General features: G+C 41.6%; 1 protein-coding gene across 2 annotated transcripts in view; it reads right to left on the bottom strand.

Annotated features, from left to right (window-relative positions):
- Nucleotides 1–25,401, bottom strand: part of CALCR (calcitonin receptor) — a 435,656-nt gene that overhangs the window by 113,220 nt on the left and 297,035 nt on the right. For both annotated transcript variants that reach the window (XM_073677352.1, XM_073677351.1), the window contains exon 4: nucleotides 8,186–8,296. In XM_073677352.1, coding sequence (XP_073533453.1) covers nucleotides 8,186–8,296 — 111 coding nt within the window. The remainder of the gene's footprint in view (nucleotides 1–8,185; nucleotides 8,297–25,401) is intronic.

Raw genomic sequence — 25,401 nt, 5'->3', positions numbered from 1 at the left:
GCCGGGCCAGCACTGCAGCAGTTAACTTCCCTGTGCTTGCCTGGCCGCGTCACTGCTAGGAGACACGGCCCTGTGTGCGGCCGTGTCTCCTAGCTGTGATGTCACGCAGTGCGCACCCGGCCTGCAGTGCTGCACCAGAGAAGAGCAGGAGGACTGGAGCCGAGCCGGGGGATTGTGAGTGTGTGTGTGTGTCTGTGTGTGTGTGTGCGTGTGTGCAGGCAGATATCATTGTGCGATGTCTGTTTATATGTATTTTTGTGTTTCAAATGTGTTTATGCGTGTATGTATATGTCTGCATATGTTTGTGTGCGCGTGACTGCGTGCGGCCTCCCGCTGTGTATAGATGGCTACGTGCGGCCTCCTGCCGTGTATAGATGGCTACGTGCGGCCTCCCGCTGTGTATTGATGGCTATGTGCGGCCTCCTGCTGTGTATAGATGGCACCGTGCAGCCTCCTGCTGTGTATAGATGGCTATGTGCGGCCTCCTGCTGTGTATAGATGGCTACGTGCGGCCTCCTGCTGTGTATAGATGGCGCCGTGCGGCCTCCCGCTGTGTATAGATGGCGCCGTGCGGCCTCCCGCTGTGTATAGATGGCGCCGTGCGGCCTCCCGCTGTGTATAGATGGCTACGTGTACTCAATATTGAGTCATACAATTAATGTAAGGCTATGTGCCCACGATGCAGAAATGCTCCGGATTTTTTTTCAGCGTTTCTGCATCTCCCTGGCAGAAAAAACGCATGCGGATTGTACATGCGGATTGTACATGCGTTTTTCCTGCCAGGGACTTGCGGATGTGAAGCGTTCTTCACTTGCATTTCCGCATGCGGGTTGACAAGCGCTTTCCAAGCGATTTTAGCATCACTTGGAAAGTGCTTGACAACTTGGTCACACTGTATAAATCCATGCAACCGGCATGGATTTATATAGTGTGACCGAAAGAATGGTAAAAAATAAATATATAATTACCTTCTGATGGCCTGCCGACGTCAGCGGTCGCGTGACCCGTCACATGACTAAATGATGTCACGGCAGGTCCTTTTCAGACCATTGCGAGCTGCCGGCAAGCCAGGACGTATCGGATAAAGACACCGGGGGCCATCAGAAGGTAAGTATAATATTTATTTATTTATTCTTTTTTTACAGGTTCTATGGTACCCGGGTCCGGAGGAGAGTCTCCTGTCCTCCACACCCAGGTAACATCCGCACATTGAAACGCATGGAATCCGCATGTACAGATGCAGTGATGCGGATTCCATGTGTTCCAATGCAAGTCAATGGCGGCGAAAGCGCCGCGCTTCCGCAAAATAATTGGTAATGCTGCGGATTTTTCCGCAATGATAATCCGCAACGGAAATTTCCGCAGCATGTGCACAGCACATGTGGATTATCATTGGCAAAAATGGCAGGCCTTCTACCAAGCGTTTTTTAAGGGTTTCTGCAGTGGAATTGCCGCTGCGGAAATGCTTAAAAAACGCATAGTGGGCACACAGCCTAAAAAAAATGATTATAGTTAATATTGTGCCAAATTAATTTCACGTGAACTATCACATGATCTATCACAAGGGATCATGTGACATGTCACGTGATACATCAGGTGTGTGGTGTGTGTGTGTGGGGGGGCCCGCGCCTTCTAAACTGCCCGGGGCCCTTGCTACTCTTAATCCACCCCTGGTCCCATGTAAAGGTATTGCTGAAGTTGTCTTTGAAAGAGCTACATGCACATATAAATAGTTCTAGTGACAGACTCCCCTTAAAAACACATAGAAAAATAGCATATATATAATGCTCTATGTTTTCACATAAAAATCAACACAAAATTATGTGAATAACCAAACAAGAAAAGAAAAACTGATTTAAAAAAAAGTTTTATTCAAATTTAAAATTTGGTTCTATAGGAATGTTACTGGGTTTTCCGCTTTAATCATAAACTTAAAAGTGTGAAGCCACCATAGCAAAATAAAAAAAGAAGGTATACTTGTCACCTTCCACTCCAGCGCTGCCACTGCCCGCCATACTGAATGCAATAATGTCATAACCACCAGTGACTGGCTGCAGGGAGATCAGGACATCATTGCTTCCGGTCTGTCAAAGACTGATGGATCAGCAAGGAAAGAAGGAAAATCCCTTTACATTTCAGAAAAAAAAAATATTTTTGTATTATAGTTTTATTAATCTTTGATCTGTCTTCTTTTTAGAATATAAGCTCGCAGTATATTTCTGTATAACTGTATATATATATGTATCGGTATTCAAAGAACACCGGAAGGCAGGATTCAAGGCAGGATTCAAGTACGGCACAGCAGACGAGAAGACTGAAACAAAACTCCGGCTTTATTATATACAAAGGAATTATATGCCGGGAGATGAGAATAACAGTATTTACAATGACAATATTAATAACATGAACATAGGAAGAAATAGCTGAAGCGAGTGACAGAACTATGCTCCACTTATGGCAATGAAAGCTCAATACAAACAGTACAAATCAAGTTTCGCAAGCTACTCTAGGCTAATGCTCTATCTGGTTTTCCGATAATCGGGCCACACTACTACAGTGTCCTAACTAAAGAAAACAATGCTTAACCCTAACACAGTTCACCACTGGTGAGTCACTCACAATTGTGCAGGTCAGGGACAGAAAGATAGCTGCTGCTTGTTCCAGGCACATCTGTGCCAAATCAGTCACACTTGAGTCCTTTCTTCTGTATATTGAATCTCTTTCCCTCTGCAGATAGGCAAACCTTGTTTCACTTTCAGTGTTGATAAATGGCTGCCACTCCGTGTTGTCTATACCTCAGGTCACCAATCCTCAAGGAAGCTGTTCTACCGAAGGGAAGAAGGCCTCTGCTTCTGGACACAGTCCTGTCAACAAATCTTGCAAAAGTCCGTACTTTTATCTTTCCAGGGAATAAATTTCCTCAGTTCCTCTTTTAGCCTCTCCTTATCAGGAAACTGACAGAACTCTCCCTGTTCCCTCAGACACACACGAGGTCTCTCTGCTTCCCGGTTCATCTCTCTCTCTCAGCACTCACCAAAACAACAGGAGGGGAGAGGGGACTAGTCCAAAAGCAAAACTCAGAGGAGAGCATGATCTCTTAAAGCCACAGTGTCATTTAATGTCCAGTAATGTCATAGTAATAGTAAAAACGGACCGTCTCATGCTAACCCCCTACATATACAGTACAGACCAAAAGTTTGGACACACCTTCTCATTTAAAGGTTTTTCTGTATTTTCATGACTATGAAAATTGTACATTCACACTGAAGGCATCAAAACTATGAATTAACACATGTAGAATTATATACTTAACAAAAAAGTGTGAAACAACTGAAAATATGTCTTATATTCTAGGTTCTTCAAAGTAGCCACCTTTTGCTTTGATGACTGCTTTGCACACTCTTGCCATTCTCTTGATGAGCTTCAAGAGGTAGTCACCGGAAATGGTTTTCACTTCACAGGTGTGCCCTGTCAGGTTTAATAAGTGGGATTTCTTGCCTTATAAATGGGGTTGGGACCATCAGTTGTGTTGTGCAGAAGTCAGGTGGATACACAGCTGATAGTCCTACTGAATAGACTGTTAGAATTTGTATTATGGCAAGAAAAAAGCAGCAAAGTAAAGAAAAACGAGTGGTCATCATTACTTTAGGAAATGAAGGTCAGTCAGTGCGAAAAATTGGGAAAACTTTGAAAGTGTCCTCAAGTGCAGTTGCAAAAACCATCAAGCGCTACAAAGAAACTGGCTCACATGAGGACCGCCCCAGGAAAGGAAGACCAAGAGTCACCTCTGCTTCTGAGGATAAGTTTATCCGAGTCACCAGCCTCAGAAATCGCAGGTTAGCAGCAGCTCAGATTAGAGACCAGGTCAATGCCACACACAGTTCTAGCAGCAGACACATCTCTACAACAACTGTTAAGAGGAGACTTTGTGCAGCAGGCCTTCATGGTAAAATAGCTGCTAGGAAACCACTGCTAAGGACAGGCAACAAGCAGAAGAGACTTGTTTGGGCTAAAGAACACAAGGAATGGACATTAGACCAGTGGAAATCTGTGCTTTGGTCTGATGAGTCCAAATTTGAGATCTTTGGTTCCAACCACTGTGTTTTTGTGCGACGCAGAAAAGGTGAACGGATGGACTCTACATTCCTGGTTCCCACCGTGAAGCATGGAGGAGGAGGTGTGATGGTGTGGGGGTGCTTTGCTGGTGACACTGTTGGGGATTTATTCAAAATTGAAGGCATACTGAACCAGCATGGCTACCACAGCATCTTGCAGCGGCATGCTATTCCATCCGGTTTGCGTTTAGTTGGACCATCATTTATTTTTCAACAGGACAATGACCCCAAACACACCTCCAGGCTGTGTAAGGGCTATTTGACCAAGAAGGAGAGTGATGGGGTGCTACGCCAGATGACCTGACCTCCACAGTCACCAGACCTGAACCCAATCGAGATGGTTTGGGGTGAGCTGGACCGCAGAGTGAAGGCAAAAGGGCCAACAAGTGCTAAGCATCTCTGGGAACGCCTTCAAGATTGTTGGAAGACCATTTCCGGTGACTACCTCTTGAAGCTCATCAAGAGAATGCCAAGAGTGTGCAAAGCAGTCATCAAAGCAAAAGGTGGCTACTTTGAAGAACCTAGAATATAAGACATATTTTCAGTTGTTCCACACTTTTTTGTTAAGTATATAATTCCACATGTGGTAATTCATAGTTTTGATGCCTTCAGTGTGAATGTACAATTTTCATAGTGATGAAAATACAGAAAAATCTTTAAATGAGAAGGTGAGTCCAAACTTTTGGTCTGTACTGTACCTTATTATGTTTGTGAAGCAATTAGGTTAAGAAAATCCTTTCTTACGCCTCCTTCACATGTACCTGTCTCCGGTATGTGTAGCATCCGATTTTACATGTACCAGAGACACGTTTCCACACGTACCTATTAAATCTTATGGTGATCTTCACATGTCCCTTCTTTTTTTCCGGCACGGATGATAAGGGCCAATACAAGTCAATGGGTCCGTGTAAATAAGTACAGCACACGTATGACATCCATGTGTCTTCCGTGTGACACGTACCGGAATTAAATTAATTCAAGAAATTCATGTTTATGTGTTAAAGATGTGCACAGATATTAGATATATTAGATAGATAGATATATGCAAAGATAGATAGATAGATAATAGATAGACAGATATCCGTCATATATATAATTTGTGCCATGCATGTGTAGCTTATTGCACATGTATTAACCTAATAAATAAATAAATTAAAAAACTATGCAGGGTCCCCACCATTTTTTGGTAACCTGCAAAGGTAAATCATACAGATGTGAACTTATATTAGGTCCTTCCCAGCCTAAAAATACAAGGCTGCAGCTGCCCCAGAAGTTGAGCATCAGATGACATGCTCCAATTCTGGCACTTTGCCTTTGCTCTTCCCGATTGCCCTGGTGCGTTGGCAATCTGGGTAATGGTACTTGGGTTTGATGTCAGCTGTGAAGTGTCCAAAAACACAGCTGACATCAAGCCCTGTTGCTAGTAACAGAGAGATGTCTATCAGACTCCCCCATTACTAACCCAGTAAGAATAAAAGAAACACACACACTTTATTGAATTAAAAACTTCCTTACACTTTCCCTGGTTCACCACTGTATTGAAAAAAAAAATCCCATGCAGGTCTGACGTAGTCCAGCGAATCTGTTGAAGTCTCGCAAATCCGCCATATAAAGCATATTGAGTGTGTTTCATTTTTATTAGTGGGTTAGAGCCAAGGCAAAGTGCCAGATTTTGAGACATCTCAAGTGATGCTCCAATTCTGGGGCCGCTACAGGCTGGTATTTTTAGGCTGGGAAGGGCCCAATAAGCAGGGACCTTCCCAGCCTGATAATATCAGCTCTCAGCTGTCTGATTTACCTTTGCTGGTTGCCAAAAATGGGGGGACCCTCACATCATTTTTTAATGATGCAATGCATGCAAGGCACAAATTATATATCTGTAATAGTAATAGTAAAAACGGACCGTCTCATGCGTACTTTTTTTAAGCGGACGTGGGAAGGGGGTCTTCGATAGCTCTATAGCCTGTATCTCACTGTGTTTCTGCCTCCTATACAGAATATCCTCAATATCCTGTTTATGACACAGGAATACATACAAAAAACTTCAGGAAGGGACCCTTTTAGAGAAGTGACTGGCCCTGATAAGCTGCACAGACTGCACATTCCTATGGTCATCCCTGGGAACATGATGGTAGGAGAATATGTTACAAACTTTGCATTGGGTCTAGGATCTTTAAGTTATGGATCCACACCTGAATAAAATTCTGTTTGTCCTGGTAATATTGTTGCATCATGTCTCCTTTAATATAATTCATTTTATTTATAGGATGAAAACATCATTAGGATAAATTGTATTTGCATTCTCGTTATTGCAGAACATGCCCTGAGCTAAACCAGCCAACATCTGCATGTGGTAGAGCACAAACAGGAGCACACACTGCATTATATCTAAGCCAGCAAAGAAAACAGCAGAAATGTCAAGTTTTGCTTTTTAATTTTTTTTTAAAGGCATCTAGTAGCTTCTGAGCGTATTTCCTGCCTCCCTGGGTAGTGATCTGTGTTCAGGCATGCACACAGACAAGTGGTGATCGCAGACTGACCCTTGTTTCACACCGATTTTATCATTGACAGCTAAAAGTTGACCATCTCTCCTAACCTGTCTGTTTAAAATTCCTCCATACAATTTTTAGACTTCTGCATTGTGTAATTCCTCTGTTATTACTCCTGGAAAAGCATGAATCAATGGACAACTGGATGATACAACTACTCTAGTAATTAAGGTGTGTCCCTACTGTTGCATAACTGTCAACTCAAAATAAGGTATGCACAAACATACTTGGCGCATGTAGGACCCAAGAGCTCTCTGGTGTTCATCTATTTAGCTCTGTAGATGGATCTGGCCTTTGCTGCAGAGGCCCCCAGGTTGCATTCACAGAGTAGCTGCTGGTTAAAGAGTGAGCTTAATGAAGAGGTGTTAGCTAGACGGGTCAGAACCAGAGAAGCCGGAGAAGTGATAGAATCATATTCCATATGACATGTAATCAGGGAATAGCTGGTGTTGAGTCCAGAAGATCAGTCAAAGAACAGAATACAATTGGGCAAACCAATATGGTCATACCAAGGGATTTAAACCACATTTGGTGCCAAAACCCGGGCTGTCATTTGTATGTTAGTCTCTCCTATGATTGCAACCTTTAGCAATATATTAGTATTCGTGGCTGGGCAGCATGAGCACAGCCTAGCAGGAGGAGAAAACAATCTGGATGAACTAATAGCTGAGAATAACGGATGACAAGCTTGATGCCCAGTGATAAAGTCAACCCAGCCTTCCCTGTTATCAGAGAGTGACAGCAGAGATAGCTAGCACAGAAGCAGGGAACGGAAAGGTCACAACAACTACATGGCCTTACAGCATCAGCGTGTGTAGCGACAGGCAATACACTGCATGGACGGCCATCCATTTGTGTAAAGGTTGTCAAGATAACAGTCACTTTTTTACCCTCTTGGCTAATGTTTTTCACAAAATTAGTAAATAAGGAAGGGAGAACCATTACGACACCCCCTGTCCACATAAACTATGTGGGTATGTGCACACAGAATTTTTTTGAGGCAGTCAAAAATGCTGAGTTTTCGAACTGCTTTAGGAAAATGCTCCTTCTTTGGGGGAGTTTTTGGAAGAGTTTTTCAATTCCTGAAGCAGTGAGTTATTTTTAAACATTTTGGAAGAGTTTTATTTTGCATGAAGTGGAGTTTTTTTTGCAGCCGTTTGATTGAATGAAACCTAGTTTGGAGCAAATTGGAGGAGCTTCACAGAAGTGAAAAGCACTTACTATTTTCCCACCAGAAAAAAACTGAAGTGGAAAAAAACAAGCTGAAAAGACCGAACAGTAAAGCTGTTTTACAATAGTAATGAATAGGAAGTGTCTTTACAGATGTTTTTGAGCAATTTTTTAGGCACTTTTGAAGCGAACCACAAAACTCCATGTGCTCATACCATTAAGATCGTTATGTTTGGAAAGCTACAAAACTAACCAGAGGTAATCCCTAAATAAGTAGCATAGGCTTCAATTGCCTTTTTCAAGGCCCAATATGGGATGGGAGTATCGAGGATGTAGAAAAGTATTCTTTACCGGTGGTGTCAAAGTCTGGAAAATAGTCGGGACAGTTCTGTGTGACGTTGGTTCCTGCCGGTGTATCATCCCAGCAAAGCCATCCATCCCAGGTGCGGTTGCAATATAGTCCTGTTGATTCAAATATGGACACGAGTTAACATAAGAATTGCTTGTTTACTTTAGTGATTGTCTTCCTACATGAACTACCTATGGAGATTGTAAATAATTCTCCTAAGTGACTTCAAAATCATGCAGGTGGATTGGGGGATTTGCCCCTTTTAGTCATTCCTGGGTATATACACTGAGGGCCATATTTTTAGAGACAATTGCTCTTTCATAATTGAACCTTCTCGGTATAAAAATCAGACACGTGAACGTGGGGAGGGGGCTGGGGGCAGTATAAAAGACAGTGGGTCATTTTCAGCCTAAATCCACATTAGGATTGAAAATTCGATCTGGCCAACTTCGAACGGTCATGGTGATCGACGTTTGAGAAGCGTATGATAAGGTTGAGTATTTCAAGAACTGTGTCAACCTTCTGGGGTTTTATTGTGTTGGGGTGTGGAGAGAAGACTGAGACTGGTGTGACTAAGAAAAAACATCCAGAGAAAGTAGAAAAGGTGGATGTAAAAAACATGTTGACAAAAGGGCTCAGAGAAGGATGTAAAGAATAGTTCTGATGAAAATATCAGAGGAGGATGTGAAGAATTGTTCCAGTGAACAGATGAGAGGAAGATATGATGAATTGTTCTGATGACAAGATCAGAGGAAGATGTGAAGAATCATTGATATGAAAGGATCAGAAGAGGAGGTGAAGAATTGTTTTGATGAAAGGGGTCAGAGGATGATGTGAAGAATCATTCTGATAAAAAGATCAGAGAGAGGAGGATGTGAAGAATATTTGTAATGTAAGGATCAGAGGAGGATGTGAAGAATCATTCTGATGGAAAAATCAGAGGAGGATGTGAAGAATAGTTGTAAAGCAAGGATTAGAGGAGGATATGTGAAGATCAATTCTGATGGAGAGATCAGAGGAAGATGTGAAGAATAGTTACAATGAAAGGATCAGAGGAGGATGAGAAGAATTATCCTGATGAACAGGTGGGGCACAGTAAAAAAAACGCAACCAAATACAGCGCTGGTGTTCAACTGACCTTTCAGAATGCACAACTCATCGGCCATCCAGTGTTTTTACTATCTACTGCATCTATCTATCTTGCAGTTAAATTAATTTATTCATATATTTCTATTAAATTCTACACTACATGATGCCGGTAGATCTGTCATTTATTTTATTATATGAAGACTTGGAGAGAACTGAATTATTTATTTTTTCGCATGCACAAGTAAAACTGCTGAATAGTGACACATAAATACGAGGTTAATATCAGTCATCTCAGCGTTTCGTGTGTCGTTGTCAGGTAAAAACTTGAAACGCAAATAAAACTCTCAGAGAACAATTCATTATAATGACAGAGCAAAGGATGGCCAACTATAAAGCTGTTTTCTATGTAGCTTTTATGGGCTTGCATGTTGGTAGGACGTTTTCAGTGTCAGCAGATCCTAGGGGATGGCAAATGTGTCTATAATACAGCGTGCAATAATATTCTAGTGACCTGCTCAATTGTTCAACATTTCACTTTGTGTTGCTTAAAGCAGCAGCCAGTGGTATCATTCTGTAAATGTCAAGTACCTTAAAGAAAAGAAAAGAAAAGAATTTTGGTGAGTCCCAAAAATAATTAAAATCCTCAATTTATTTCAAAATAATTTAAAAGATCATACAGGTTGGGAATACATCTCAGTGAATAAGGGCTTTTTTTGCCAGAAACGCGTTGAGCTGTATTCCCAACCTGTATGATCTTTTAAATTATTTTGAAATAAATTGAGGATTTTAATTATTTTTCGGACTCCCCAAAATTCTTTTCTTATGGTAAGCCGTAAGTCACGGCTACTGGTTGGAGACCCATAACATTGTAAGACAGACTGAGTTATATAAATAGGACACGGTGAGGCAGCTTTTTTGTTTATTTACCTTAAAGATATTAATGTCACTTATCTTGACAAAAGTGAATTCAACTTTTAAATGAAAAAGAAATCATCAGACAATTTGGTCAACTTATAAAAATATTAAATATGTAAATCTTTCAAGAACATTATAAAGCAAATTAGTAGTTATATTCTTGTACATAAGAGCAGTATTGTAGTAATTATATTATTGTACATGGGGCAGTATTATAGTAGTTATATTCTTCTACATAGGGAACAGAGTTATAGTAGTTATATTCCTGTACATAGGGGCAGTATTATAGTATTTATATTCTTGTACATAGGGAACAGAGTTATAGTAGTTATATTCCTGTACATAGGGGCAGTATTATAGTAGTTATATTCTTGTACATAGGGGGCAGTATTATAGTATTTATATTCTTGTACATAGGGGCAGTATTATAGTATTTATATTCTTGTACATAGGGTCAGTATTATAGTAGTTATATTCTTGTACATAGGGGGCAGTATTATAGTATTTATATTCTTGTACATAGGGGCAGTATTATAGTATTTATATTCTTGTACATAGGGGGCAGTATTATAGTAGTTATATTCTTGTACATAGGGGGTAGTATTATAGTAGTTATATTCTTGTACATAGGAGCAGTATTATAGTAGTTATATTCTTGTACATAAGAGCAGTATTGTAGTAATTATATTATTGTACATGGGGCAGTATTATAGGAGTTATATTCCTGTACATAGGGGCAGTATTATAGTATTTATATTCTTGTACATAGGGGCAGTATTATAGTAGTTATATTCTTGTACATAGGGAACAGAGTTATAGTAGTTATATTCCTGTACATAGGGGCAGTATTATAGTAGTTATATTCTTGTACATAGGGGCAGTATTATAGTAGTTATATTCTTGTACATAGGGGGCAGTATTATTGTAGTTATATTCTTGTACATAGGAGCAGTATTATAGTAGTTATATTCTTGTACATAGGGGACAGAGTTATAGTAGTTATATTCCTGTACATAGGGGCAGTATTATAGTAGTTATATTCTTATACATAGGAGCAGTATAATAGTAGTTATAATCTTGTACATAGGGGCAGTATTATAGTAGTTATATTCTTGTACATAGGGGTAGTATTATAGTAGTTATATTCTTGTACATAGGAGCAGTATTATAGTAGTTATATTCTTGTACATAGGGGGCAGTATTATAGTAGTTATATTCTTGTACATAGGGGACAGAGTTATAGTAGTTATATTCTTGTACATAGGGGCAGTATTATAGTAGTTATATTCTTGTACATAGGGGCAGTATTATAGTAGTTATATTCTTGTACATAGGAGCAGTATTATAGTAGTTATATTCTTGTACATAGGGGCAGTATTATAGTAGTTATATTCTTGTACATAGGAGCAGTATTATAGTAGTTATATTTTTGTACATAGGGGCAGTATTATAGTAGTTATATTCTTGTACATAGGAGCAGTATTATAGTAGTTATATTCTTGTACATAGGAGCAGTATTATAGTAGTTATATTCTTGTACATAGGAGCAGTATTATAGTAGTTATATTCTTGTACATAAGAGCAGTATTGTAGTAATTATATTATTGTACATGGGGCAGTATTATAGTAGTTATATTCTTGTACATAGGGAACAGAGTTATAGTAGTTATATTCCTGTACATAGGGGCAGTATTATAGTATTTATATTCTTGTACATAGGGGCAGTATTATAGTAGTTATATTCTTGTACATAGGGAACAGAGTTATAGTAGTTATATTCCTGTACATAGGGGCAGTATTATAGTAGTTATATTCTTGTACATAGGGGCAGTATTATAGTAGTTATATTCTTGTACATAGGGGGCAGTATTATTGTAGTTATATTCTTGTACATAGGAGCAGTATTATAGTAGTTATATTCTTGTACATAGGGGACAGAGTTATAGTAGTTATATTCCTGTACATAGGGGCAGTATTATAGTAGTTATATTCTTATACATAGGAGCAGTATAATAGTAGTTATATTCTTGTACATAGGGGCAGTATTACAGTAGTTATATTCTTGTACATAGGGGTAGTATTATAGTAGTTATATTCTTGTACATAGGAGCAGTATTATAGTAGTTATATTCTTGTACATAGGGGGCAGTATTATAGTAGTTATATTCTTGTACATAGGGGACAGAGTTATAGTAGTTATATTCTTGTACATAGGGGCAGTATTATAGTAGTTATATTCTTGTACATAGGGGCAGTATTATAGTAGTTATATTCTTGTACATAGGAGCAGTATTATAGTAGTTATATTCTTGTACATAGGGGCAGTATTATAGTAGTTATATTCTTGTACATAGGAGCAGTATTATAGTAGTTATATTCTTGTACATAGGGGCAGTATTATAGTAGTTATATTCTTGTACATAGGAGCAGTATTATAGTAGTTATATTCTTGTACATAGGAGCAGTATTATAGTAGTTATATTCTTGTACATAGCAGCAGTATTATAGTAGTTATATTCTTGTACATAGGAGCAGTATTATAGTAGTTATATTCTTGTACATAGGGGGCAGTATTATAGTAGTTCTATTCTTGTACATAGGGGCAGTATTATAGTAGGTATATTCTTGTACATAGGGGGCAGTATTATAGCAGTTATATTCTTGTACATAGGGGCAGTATTATAGTAGGTATATTCTTGTACATAGGGGACAGAGTTATAGTAGTTATATTCTTGTACATAGGGGCAGTATTATAGTAGTTATATTCTTGTACATAGGGGCAGTATTATAGTAGTTATATTCTTGTACATAGGGGCAGTATTATAGTAGTTATATTCTTGTACATAGGGGCAGTATTATAGTAGTTATATTCTTCTACATAGGAACAGTATTATACTAGTTATATTCTTGTACATAGGGGGCAGTATTATAGTAGTTATATTTTTGTACATAGGGGCAGTATTATAGTAGTTATATTCTTATACATAGGAACAGTATTATACTAGTTATATTCTTGTACATAGGGGGCAGTATTATAGTAGTTATATTCTTGTACATAGAGGGCAGTATTATAGTAGTTATATTCTTATACATAGGAACAGTATTATACTAGTTATATTCTTGTACATAGGGGGCAGTATTATAGTAGTTATATTCTTGTACATAGGGGCAGTATTATAGTAGTTATATTCTTGTACATAGGAGCAGTATTATACTAGTTATATTCTTTTAAATAGGTGCAGTATTATAGTAGTTATATTCTTTTACATAGGGGCAGTATTATAGTAGTTATATTCTTGTACATAGGGGCAGTATTATAGTAGTTATATTCTTGTACATAGGAGCAATATTATAGTAGTTATATTCTTCTACATAGGGGCAGTATTATATTAGGTATATTCTTGTACATAGGTGCAGTATTATAGTAGTTATATTCTTGTGCATAGGGGCAGTGTAGCGCTGGCGTCCCTGCCCTCTGCTAGGCAGGGACGCTGCTCCCCTCACCGCTCTGCTCCGTGCCCGGCGTCCTCTCCCCGCTCTGCTGTCAGCGCGCGCTCCTTCCCGGCGTCCTCCTCCCACTCTGCTCTCAGCGCGCGCTCCTTCCCGGCCCCTGTGCTTAGGGCGCGCGCGCGCGCGCTCCCCTCCTCTTAAAGGGGCCGCGCGCGCCGTCCTAAGGAGTCCCCGGCCAATGGCCGGAGGACTTCATCATATATAAGGCACCTCCTCCAAAATGGAGGTGCCCGAGCAATGTTGTTTGCACCTGTGTCTCACCTGTGCTTCAGCCCTCAGGTCCCGCTGCCAGTTACCTGCCAGTTTCCTGCCAGTTACCTGCCTGATTCCTGCCTGAATACTTGTTACCTGTCTGCCAGTCTGAGGTCCGACGGTCTGCCTTACTACTCCTGTCAGTCTGTCTAAAGGACCAGCCTGCCCGCTCACCTGGGAGCGCACATCAGCTACCTGCCTGCTTTCCTGAGGTCCGACAGTCTGCCTTACAACTCCGGTCAGTCTGTCTATGGACCAGCTTGCCCGCTCACCTGGGAGCGCTTCTCCGTTACCTGCCTGCTTGCCAGCCCGGAGGCTCCGTTGTCACGTGCTGTGACCATCAGCTACTTCAGACTCTTGTCCGCTCACCTGGGAGCGCTTCTCCGTTACCTGCCTGCTTGCCAGCCCGGAGGCTCCGTTGTCACGTGCTGTGACCATCAGCTACTTCAGAGACTCTTGCCCGCTCACCTGGGAGCGCTTCTCCGTTACCTGCCTGCTTGCCAGCCCGGAGGTTCCGCCGTCACGTGCCGTGACCACCCGTTATTCCAGAGACTCTCGCTTGCTCACCTGGGAGCACACATCTACCATCTGCCTGCTAGCCTACCCGGAGGCTCTGCCATCACAGGTCGTACCTACCCTTTACCCAGAGACTGCCCTGATCACTTGCCGTATATCCCTGTCCGTTCATCCAGAGACTGCCACCCGCTCCCTTACAAGGGCCGCCCCCTTGTATAGTAGCTCAGAGGTTCCGCCTCCCAGACCCGTTACAGTTTGCTCGGGCCATGGAACCCGGTGGCACCCAAGCTCCCTCGCTCTCGGACCTCTGTCTTGAACTGTCCCGTCAGAGGTCCCAACAGGAGGCCATCCTGGGTCACCTGCGGAATGTTAATACTCGCCTGAACACTTTGTCTGATCCACCAACAACCTCCGCCAGTGCCATATCTTGCAATCCGGCAGCTCCGCTGCCCACTAATACTATGGTATCCTACCCCGGACCCCGGCTTTCTGCACCTCCTCGCTTCGGAGGCGACCCCGTCCAGGCTCGGGGCTTCTTAAATCAGTGCACCCTGCATTTTGAACTTTTGTCCTACCAGTTTAACTCCGACCGGGCCAAAATTGCCTTCATCATGTCCCATCTCACCGGGGAGGCCCTGGCCTGGCTGAATCCTCTATGGGAGAGAGGAGACCCCCTGGTGTCCAACTTGCCTGCTTTTCTCACGGCTTTCCGGAAAGTCTTCGACGAACCCGGACGGAAGACCTCATCTGCATCATCGTTGCTACGCCTCCGTCAGGGGAGTCTCACCGTGGGCCAATATGCCATACGGTTCCGTACCCTTGCCTCGGAGCTGGCCTGGGATAACGACGCTCTGGTTTCCGTCTTCTGGGAGGGTCTGTCCGGCCGTATTAAAGATGAACTTGCCGGTCGGGACATTCCTACCACTCTCGATGACTTAATAACTCTTGCCACCCGGATTGACCTACGGTTCCAGGAGCGTGCCAGAGAGGTCACCCGTGAGAGGAGGTTACCACGTCTAGCTCCTACTTTTCAGAAACCCGTCACTCCTTCTGTCTCTAACCAGGTACACCCTCCTGAGCCTATGCAGGTCGACCAGACCAAGATGGTCAAGACCCGTCAGGACTTACGCCGTGCCGAGGGGACCTGCTTCTACTGTGGCAGTAAGGAGCACCGGATCCGTACCTGCCCGGAGAGGTCGGGAAACGCCTGTGTCTAGGTTCGCTCAGAGAGGTCCACCTAGACAAGAATAAATCCTCTCCATCCCTGCTGTTGTCAGTTTCAATCGTCTATGGGGAGAACCGTTATTTTGAACTAGCCCAACTGGACTCTGGAGCAGCCGGGAATCTTATTTCACGGTCCCTGGTAGAGAAATACCGCATCCCCACCAAACCTCTGGCTGTACCCTTGTCTGTGGCTGCCGTGGATGGGGGGCTCTTACCACGCCCCATCCAACTCATCACCGAATCCATTACTCTGCAGGTGGGAATGCTACATTCTGAGAGTATCTCCTTTCATGTTCTGCCTGGACTCTCTCACGCCCTCTTGCTAGGTCTGCCTTGGCTCCAGAGACATGCACCCGTGCTTGACTGGCAAACCGGAGAAGTCCTTCGCTGGGGACAAGACTGTCATAAGACCTGCCTGGTTCCCGTCCATCCCGTCCGTCCCTCTCCTACCCCAGCTAATCTACCTGGACTTCCAATTCCTTATTGGTCTTATGCTGATGTCTTTAATAAGAAGGAGGCAGAGACATTACCCCCTCATAGACCATACGACTGTCCCATCGACCTGTTACCCGGTACTACTCCTCCCCGTGGGCGTATTTATCCTTTATCCGCTGCTGAGACCCGGTCGATGTCCGAATATATTGAGGAGAATCTGGCCAGGGGATTCATCCGGAAATCTACCTCCCCGGCGGGAGCAGGCTTCTTTTTCGTCAAAAAGAAGGACGGCTCTCTCCGTCCCTGTATAGACTATAGAGGCCTAAACCAGATCACGGTGAAGAATAAGTACCCCCTTCCGCTCATTCCAGAATTATTTGATCGTCTGAGGGGGGCTAGAATCTTCACCAAACTAGACCTCCGTGGGGCGTACAACCTGGTTCGTATCCGTCAAGGGGATGAATGGAAGACGGCATTCAACACCCGGGACGGCCACTATGAATACCTGGTAATGCCCTTTGGTCTCTGTAACGCTCCTGCCGTTTTTCAAGAGTTGGTCAATGACATCTTCTGGGACCTTCTCTACTCCTGCGTAGTGGTGTACCTGGACGACATCTTGGTCTTCTCTCCGGATCTCCAGACTCACCGGAGGGACGTTCGTCAGGTTCTGCTCAGGCTCAGACAGAATCACCTCTTCGCTAAATACGAGAAGTGCCTCTTTGAGCAGACCTCGCTTCCGTTTTTGGGCTACATTATTTCTCAGACCGGCCTACGAATGGATCCAGAGAAACTGTCTGCCATCGAGAAATGGCCTCGACCGGAGGGGCTGAAGGCCATTCAGCGGTTCCTGGGCTTCGCCAACTACTACCGCCTCTTCATACCACACTTCTCTTCCCGGACTGCCCCAATTTCCGTGCTCACCCGTAAGGGCACTAATCCCAAAGAGTGGCCGCCCGAAGCAGAAGAAGCCTTTCTTTCCTTAAAACAGGCCTTCTCTTCCGCCCCGGTGCTGCATCGCCCGGACGGCAACAAGCAGTTCTTCCTGGAAGTGGACGCCTCCTCCTCTGGAGCTGGAGTGGTACTTACTCAAAAATCTTCTTCCGGGAGGATGGTAACTTGCGGCTTCTTCTCTAAACTCTTCTCCTCCTCAGAGCGCAATTATTCCATAGGAGATCGAGAGTTATTGGCCATCAAACTGGCATTGGAGGAGTGGCGTTACCTGCTTGAGGGGGCTCTTCACCCGGTAATAATTTACACTGACCACAAGAACTTGGCTTACCTCCAGCATGCCCAGAGACTTAACCCGCGCCAAGCCCGGTGGTCCTTGTTTTTTGCTCGTTTTGATTTTGTCCTTCATTTTCGCCCGGCTGACAAAAACGTCAAGGCGGACGCCTTGTCTCGATCCTTTCTGGTATCTGATCTCGAGGAAGATCCGAAACACATCATCGATCCCGCCAGAGTAATACAGGTGGCTCCCGTGAGTCTAAATCGTCTCCCTCCCGGAAAGACGTTCGTATCAGTACCTGATCGGGAGAAGATCCTTCACTGGGGTCACTCGTCTAAACTGGCTGGTCACGCTGGTCAGAAGAAGACCCTCCAGCTTATTTCCCGGCACTACTGGTGGCCTACCCTGCACAAGGATGTAATAGACTTTGTTTCTGCCTGTGTGTCCTGCGCCCGCAACAAGGTTCCGAGACATCTGCCAGCCGGTCGCCTTCTTCCGCTCCCAGTACCTGCTGCCCCCTGGCAGCATATTGCAATGGACTTCATAACTGACCTCCCACTCTCTGCCGGTTGTACGGTCATTTGGGTGGTCGCTGACCGCTTCTCCAAGATGGCTCATTTCGTTCCCCTGCCAGGCCTCCCGTCTGCACCCGAGCTAGCTAGAGACTTTATTCGTCACATCTTCCGTCTTCATGGCCTGCCCCTCCACATCGTGTCGGATCGTGGGGTACAGTTCACCTCACGCTTCTGGAGAGCCACTTGTAAACTACTAGACATCACCCTGGACTTCTCTTCCGCTTACCACCCACAGTCCAATGGTCAAGTGGAGCGGATCAATCAGAACCTGACCAGTTACCTCCGGCACTTCGTTAATGCCCACCATTCTGACTGGGTGGATCTCCTACCATGGGCCGAGTTCTCTTACAATAATCACGAGAGCGAATCCTCCTCCAAATCCCCGTTTTTTGTAGTCTTTGGTCAGCATCCTCGGATTCCTTTTCCTGTCTCCACCTCGGTGGACAACCCGGCTGCGGAATCTCTCGTTAGCAAATTTTCCTCCATTTGGGAGAGTACCCGATCCGCACTCCTTCAGTCTTCCGAGCGTATGAAAAGACACGCTGACAAAAAACGTCTGGACCCTCCTCAATTCCGTCCTGAGGATAAAGTCTGGCTCTCGTCCAAATATATCCGACTCAAGATCCCTTCCTATAAGTTAGGGCCTCGGTTCATCGGCCCACTGGAGGTCATCAGTCAGATCAACCCGGTGGCCTATAAATTGAAACTCCCGGCCAACTTACGGATCCCTAACTCCTTCCATGTATCTCTCCTCAAACCTGTGGTACTTAACTCTTTTTCCAAGTCTACAGGTACGCCTCCTGCTCCGGTTTCTGCTGAGGACGAGTTTGAGGTAGAGAACATTCTTGCCACCAAAAGGGTAAGAGGAAAGACCTTTTTTCTGGTAGATTGGAAGGGGTTTGGTCCTGAGGAGAGAACGTGGGAGCCCCGGGAGAACATCCATGCCCCTCTCATCCTAGCTAAATTTCTGTCTGGCCTAAAAAAGGGGGGGCCTAAAGGGGGGGGTACTGTAGCGCTGGCGTCCCTGCCCTCAGCTAGGCAGGGACGCTGCTCCCCTCACCGCTCTGCTCCGTGCCCGGCGTCCTCTCCCCGCTCTGCTGTCAGCGCGCGCTCCTTCCCGGCGTCCTCCTCCCGCTCTGCTCTCAGCGCGCGCTCCTTCCCGGCCCCTGTGCTTAGGGCGCGCGCGCGCGCGCTCCCCTCCTCTTAAAGGGGCCGCGCGCGCCGTCCTAAGGAGTCCCCGGCCAATGGCCGGAGGACTTCATCATATATAAGGCACCTCCTCCAAAATGGAGGTGCCCGAGCAATGTTGTTTGCACCTGTGTCTCACCTGTGCTTCAGCCCTCAGGTCCCGCTGCCAGTTACCTGCCAGTTTCCTGCCAGTTACCTGCCTGATTCCTGCCTGAATACTTGTTACCTGTCTGCCAGTCTGAGGTCCGACGGTCTGCCTTACTACTCCTGTCAGTCTGTCTAAAGGACCAGCCTGCCCGCTCACCTGGGAGCGCACATCAGCTACCTGCCTGCTTTCCTGAGGTCCGACAGTCTGCCTTACAACTCCGGTCAGTCTGTCTATGGACCAGCTTGCCCGCTCACCTGGGAGCGCTTCTCCGTTACCTGCCTGCTTGCCAGCCCGGAGGCTCCGTTGTCACGTGCTGTGACCATCAGCTACTTCAGACTCTTGTCCGCTCACCTGGGAGCGCTTCTCCGTTACCTGCCTGCTTGCCAGCCCGGAGGCTCCGTTGTCACGTGCTGTGACCATCAGCTACTTCAGAGACTCTTGCCCGCTCACCTGGGAGCGCTTCTCCGTTACCTGCCTGCTTGCCAGCCCGGAGGTTCCGCCGTCACGTGCCGTGACCACCCGTTATTCCAGAGACTCTCGCTTGCTCACCTGGGAGCACACATCTACCATCTGCCTGCTAGCCTACCCGGAGGCTCTGCCATCACAGGTCGTACCTACCCTTTACCCAGAGACTGCCCTGATCACTTGCCGTATATCCCTGTCCGTTCATCCAGAGACTGCCACCCGCTCCCTTACAAGGGCCGCCCCCTTGTATAGTAGCTCAGAGGTTCCGCCTCCCAGACCCGTTACAGGCAGTATTATAGTAGTTATATTCTTGTACATAGGGGGCAGTATTATAGTAGTTATATTCTTGGACATAGGAGCAGTATTATAGTAGTTATATTCTTGAACATAGGGGCAGTATTACAGTAGTTATATTCTTGTACATAACAGCAGTATTGTAGTAATTATATTATTGTATATTGGGCAGTATTATAGTAGGTATATTCTTGTACATAAGGGCAATATTATAGTAGTTATATTCTTGTACATAAGGGGCAGTATTATAGCAGTTATATTCTTGTACATAGGGGGCAGTATTATAGCAGTTATATCCTTGCACATAGGGGCAGTATTATAGTAGTTATATTCTTGTAAATAGGAGCAGTATTATAGTAGTTATATTCTTGGACATAGGAGCAGTATTATAGTAGTTATATTCTTGAACATAGGGGCAGTATTACAGTAGTTATATTCTTGTACATAGGGGCAGTATTATAGTAGTTATATTCTTGTACATAGGGGGCAGTATTATAGTAGTTATATTCTTGGACATAGGAGCAATATTATAGTAGTTATATTCTTGAACATAGGGGCAGTATTACAGTAGTTATATTCTTGTACATAGGAGCTATATTATAGTAGTTATATTCTTGTACATATGGGCAGTATTATAGTAGTTATATTCTTGTACAAAGGAACAGTATTATAGTAGTTATATTCTTGTACAAAGGAACAGTATTATAGTAGTTATATTCTTGTACATAGGGGACAGTTTTATAGTAGTTATATTCTTGGACATAGGAGCAGTATTATAGTAGTTATATTCTTGTACATAGGAGCAGTATTATAGTAGGTATATTCTTGTACATAGGTGCAATATTATAGTAGTTATATTCTTGTACATAGGGGCAGTATTATAGTAGATATATTCTTGGGCATAGGAGCAGTATTATAGTAGTTATATTCTTGTACATAGGGGGAAGTATTATTGTAGTTATATTCTTGTACATAGGAGCAGTATTATAGTAGTTATATTCTTGTACATAGGGGACAGAGTTATAGTAGTTATATTCCTGTACATAGGGGCAGTATTATAGTAGTTATATTCTTATACATAGGAGCAGTATAATAGTAGTTATATTCTTGTACATAGGGGCAGTATTATAGTAGTTATATTCTTGTACATAGGGGCAGTATTATAGTAGTTATATTCTTGTACATAGGAGCAGTATTATAGTAGTTATATTCTTGTACATAGGGGCAGTATTATAGTAGTTCTATTCTTGTACATAGGGGACAGAGTTATAGTAGTTATATTCTTGTACATAGGAGCAGTATTATAGTAGTTATATTCTTGTACATAGTGGGCAGTATTACAGTAGTTATATTCTTGTACATAGGGGCAGTATTATAGTAGTTATATTCCTGTACATAGGAGCAGTATTATAGTAGTTATATTCTTTTACATAGGTGCAGTATTATAGTAGTTATATTCTTGTACATAGGGGCAGTATTATAGTAGTTATATTCTTTTACATAGGAGCAATATTATAGTAGTTATATTCTTCTACATAGAGCCAGTACTATAGTAGTTATATTCTTGTACATAGGGGGCAGTATTATAGTAGTTATATTCTTGGACATAGGAGCAGAATTATAGTAGTTATATTCTTGAACATAGGGGCAGTATTACAGTAGTTATATTCTTGTACATAGGAGCAGTATTATAGTAGTTATATTCTTGTACAAAGGAACAGTATTATAGTAGTTATATTCTTGTACATAGAGGCAGTATTATAGTAGTTATATTCTTGTACATAGGGGAAGCATTATAGTAGTTATATTCTTGTGCATAGGGGACAGTATTATAGTAGTTATATTATTGGACACAGGAGCAGTATTACAGTAGTTATATTCTTGTATATAGGAGCAGTATTATAGTAGGTATATTCTTGTACATAGGTGCAATATTATAGTAGATATATTCTTGTACATAGGAGCAGTATTATAGTAGTTATATTCTTATACATAGGAGCAGTATTATAGTAGTTATTTTCTTGTACATAGGGGCAGTATTATAGTAGTTATATTCTTGTACATAGGGGGCAGTATTATAGTAGTTATATTCTTGGACATAGGAGCAGTATTATAGTAGTTATATTCTTGAACATAGGGGCAGTATTACAGTAGTTATATTCTTGTACATAGGAGCTGTATTATAGTAGTTATATTCTTGTACATATGGGCAGTATTATAGTAGTTATATTCTTGTACAAAGGAACAGTATTATAGTAGTTATATTCTTGTACAAAGGAACAGTATTATAGTAGTTATATTCTTGTACATAGGGGACAGTTTTATAGTAGTTATATTCTTGTGCATAGGGGACAGTATTATAGTAGTTATATTCTTGGACATAGGAGCAGTATTATAGTAGTTATATTCTTGTACATAGGAGCAGTATTATAGTAGGTATATTCTTGTACATAGGTGCAATATTATAGTAGTTATATTCTTGTACATAGGGGCAGTATTATAGTAGATATATTCTTGGGCATAGGAGCAGTATTATAGTAGTTATATTCTTGTACATAGGGGGCAGTATTATTGTAGTTATATTCTTGTACATAGGAGAAGTATTATAGTAGTTATATTCTTGTACATAGGGGACAGAGTTATAGTAGTTATATTCCTGTACATTGGGGCAGTATTATAGTAGTTATATTCTTATACATAGGAGCAGTATAATAGTAGTTATATTCTTGTGCATAGGGGCAGTATTATAGTAGTTATATTCTTGTACATAGGGGCAGTATTATAGTAGTTATATTCTTGTACATAGGAGCAGTATTATAGCAGTTATATTCTTGTACATAGGGGCAGTATTATAGTAGTTATATTCTTGTACATAGGGGACAGAGTTATAGTAGTTATATTCTTTTACATAGGTGCAGTATTATAGTAGTTATATTCTTGTACATAGGGGCAGTATTATAGTAGTTATATTCTTTTACATAGGAGCAATATTATAGTAGTTATATTCTTCTACATAGAGCCAGTACTATAGTAGTTATATTCTTGTACATAGGGGGCAGTATTATAGTAGTTATATTCTTGGACATAGGAGCAGAATTATAGTAGTTATATTCTTGAACATAGGGGCAGTATTACAGTAGTTATATTCTTGTACATAGGAGCAGTATTATAGTAGTTATATTCTTGTACAAAGGAACAGTATTATAGTAGTTATATTCTTGTACATAGAGGCAGTATTATAGTAGTTATATTCTTGTACATAGGGGAAGCATTATAGTAGTTATATTCTTGTGCATAGGGGACAGTATTATAGTAGTTATATTATTGGACACAGGAGCAGTATTACAGTAGTTATATTCTTGTATATAGGAGCAGTATTATAGTAGGTATATTCTTGTACATAGGTGCAATATTATAGTAGATATATTCTTGTACATAGGAGCAGTATTATAGTAGTTATATTCTTATACATAGGAGCAGTATTATAGTAGATATTTTCTTGTACATAGGGGCAGTATTATAGTAGTTATATTTTTGTGCACAGGGGCAGTATAATAGTAGTTATATTGTTGTACATAGTGGCAGTATTATAGTAGTTAAATTCTTGTACATAGGGGCAGTATTATAGTAGTTATAATCTTGTACATAGGGGGCAGTATTATAGTAGTTATAATCTTGTACATAGGGGGCAGTATTATAGTAGTTATATTCTTGTACATAGGGGGCAGTATTATAGTAGTTATATTCTTGGACATAGGAGCAGTATTATAGTAGTTATATTCTTGAACATAGGGCAGTATTACAGTAGTTATATTCTTGTACATAGGAGCAGTATTATAGTAGTTATATTCTTGTACAAAGGAACAGTATTATAGTAGTTATATTCTTGTACATAGAGGCAGTATTATAGTAGTTATATTCTTGTACATAGGGGAAGCATTATAGCAGTTATATTCTTGTGCATAGGGGACAGTATTATAGTAGTTATATTATTGGACACAGGAGCAGTATTACAGTAGTTATATTCTTGTATATAGGAGCAGTATTATAGTAGGTATATTCTTGTACATAGGTGCAATATTATAGTAGATATATTCTTGTACATAGGAGCAGTATTATAGTAGTTATATTCTTATACATAGGAGCAGTATTATAGTAGTTATTTTCTTGTACATAGGGGCAGTATTATAGTAGTTATATTTTTGTGCACAGGGGCAGTATTATAGTAGTTATATTGTTGTACATAGTGGCAGTATTATAGTAGTTAAATTCTTGTACATAGTGGCAGCATTATAGTAGTTATAATCTTGTACATAGGGGGCAGTATTATAGTAGTTATAATCTTGTACATAGGGGGCAGTATTATAGTAGTTATATTCTTGTACATAGGGGGCAGTATTATAGTAGTTATATTCTTGGACAAAGGAGCAGTATTATAGTAGTTATATTCTTGAACATAGAGCAGTATTATAGTAGTTATATTCTTGTACATAGGGGAAGTATTATAGTAGTTATATTCTTGTGCATAGGGGACAGTATTATAGTAGTTATATTCTTGCATATAGGAGCAGTATTATAGTAGGTATATTGTTGTACATAGGTGCAATATTATAGTAGTTATATTCTTGTACATAGGAGCAGTGTTATAGTAGTTATATTCTTATACATAGGAGCAGTATTATAGTAGTTATTTTCTTGTACATAGGGGCAGTATTATAGTAGTTATATTCTTGTGCACAGGGGCAGTATTATAGTAGTTATATTCTTGTACATAGGGGCAGCATTATAGTAGTTATATTCTTGTACATAGGGGGCAGTATTATAGTAGTTATAATCTTGGACATAGGAGGAGTATTATAGTAGTTATATTCTTGTACATTGTGGCAGTATTATAGTAGTTATATTCTTGTACATAGGGGCAGTATTATAGTAGTTATAATCTTGTACATAGGGGGCAGTATTATAGTAGTTATATTCTTGTACATAGGGGGCAGTATTATAGTAGTTATATTCTTGTACATAAGGGGCAGTATTATAGTGTTATACTCTTGTACATAGGGGGCAGTATTATAGTAGTTATATTCTTGTACATAGAGGGCAGTATTATAGTAGTTATATTCTTGTACATAGGAGCAGTATTATAGTAGTTATATACTTGTACATAGGAACAGTATTATGGTAGTTATACTCTTGTACATAGGGGGCAGTATTATAGTATTTATATTCTTGTACATAATGGGAAGTATTATAGTAGTTATATTCTTGTACATAGAGGGCAGTATTATAGTAGTTATATTCTTGTACATAGAGGGCAGTATTATAGTAGTTATATTCTTGTACATAGGGGCAGTATTATAGTAGTTATATTCTTGTATATAGGGG

Source organism: Phyllobates terribilis, unplaced genomic scaffold, assembly GCF_046119375.1.
Source record: "Phyllobates terribilis strain yellow unplaced genomic scaffold, ASM4611937v1 Scaffold_4__5_contigs__length_816908805, whole genome shotgun sequence".
NCBI lineage: Eukaryota > Metazoa > Chordata > Amphibia > Anura > Dendrobatidae > Phyllobates > Phyllobates terribilis.
This window is presented reverse-complemented; position numbering and strand designations above follow the sequence as displayed.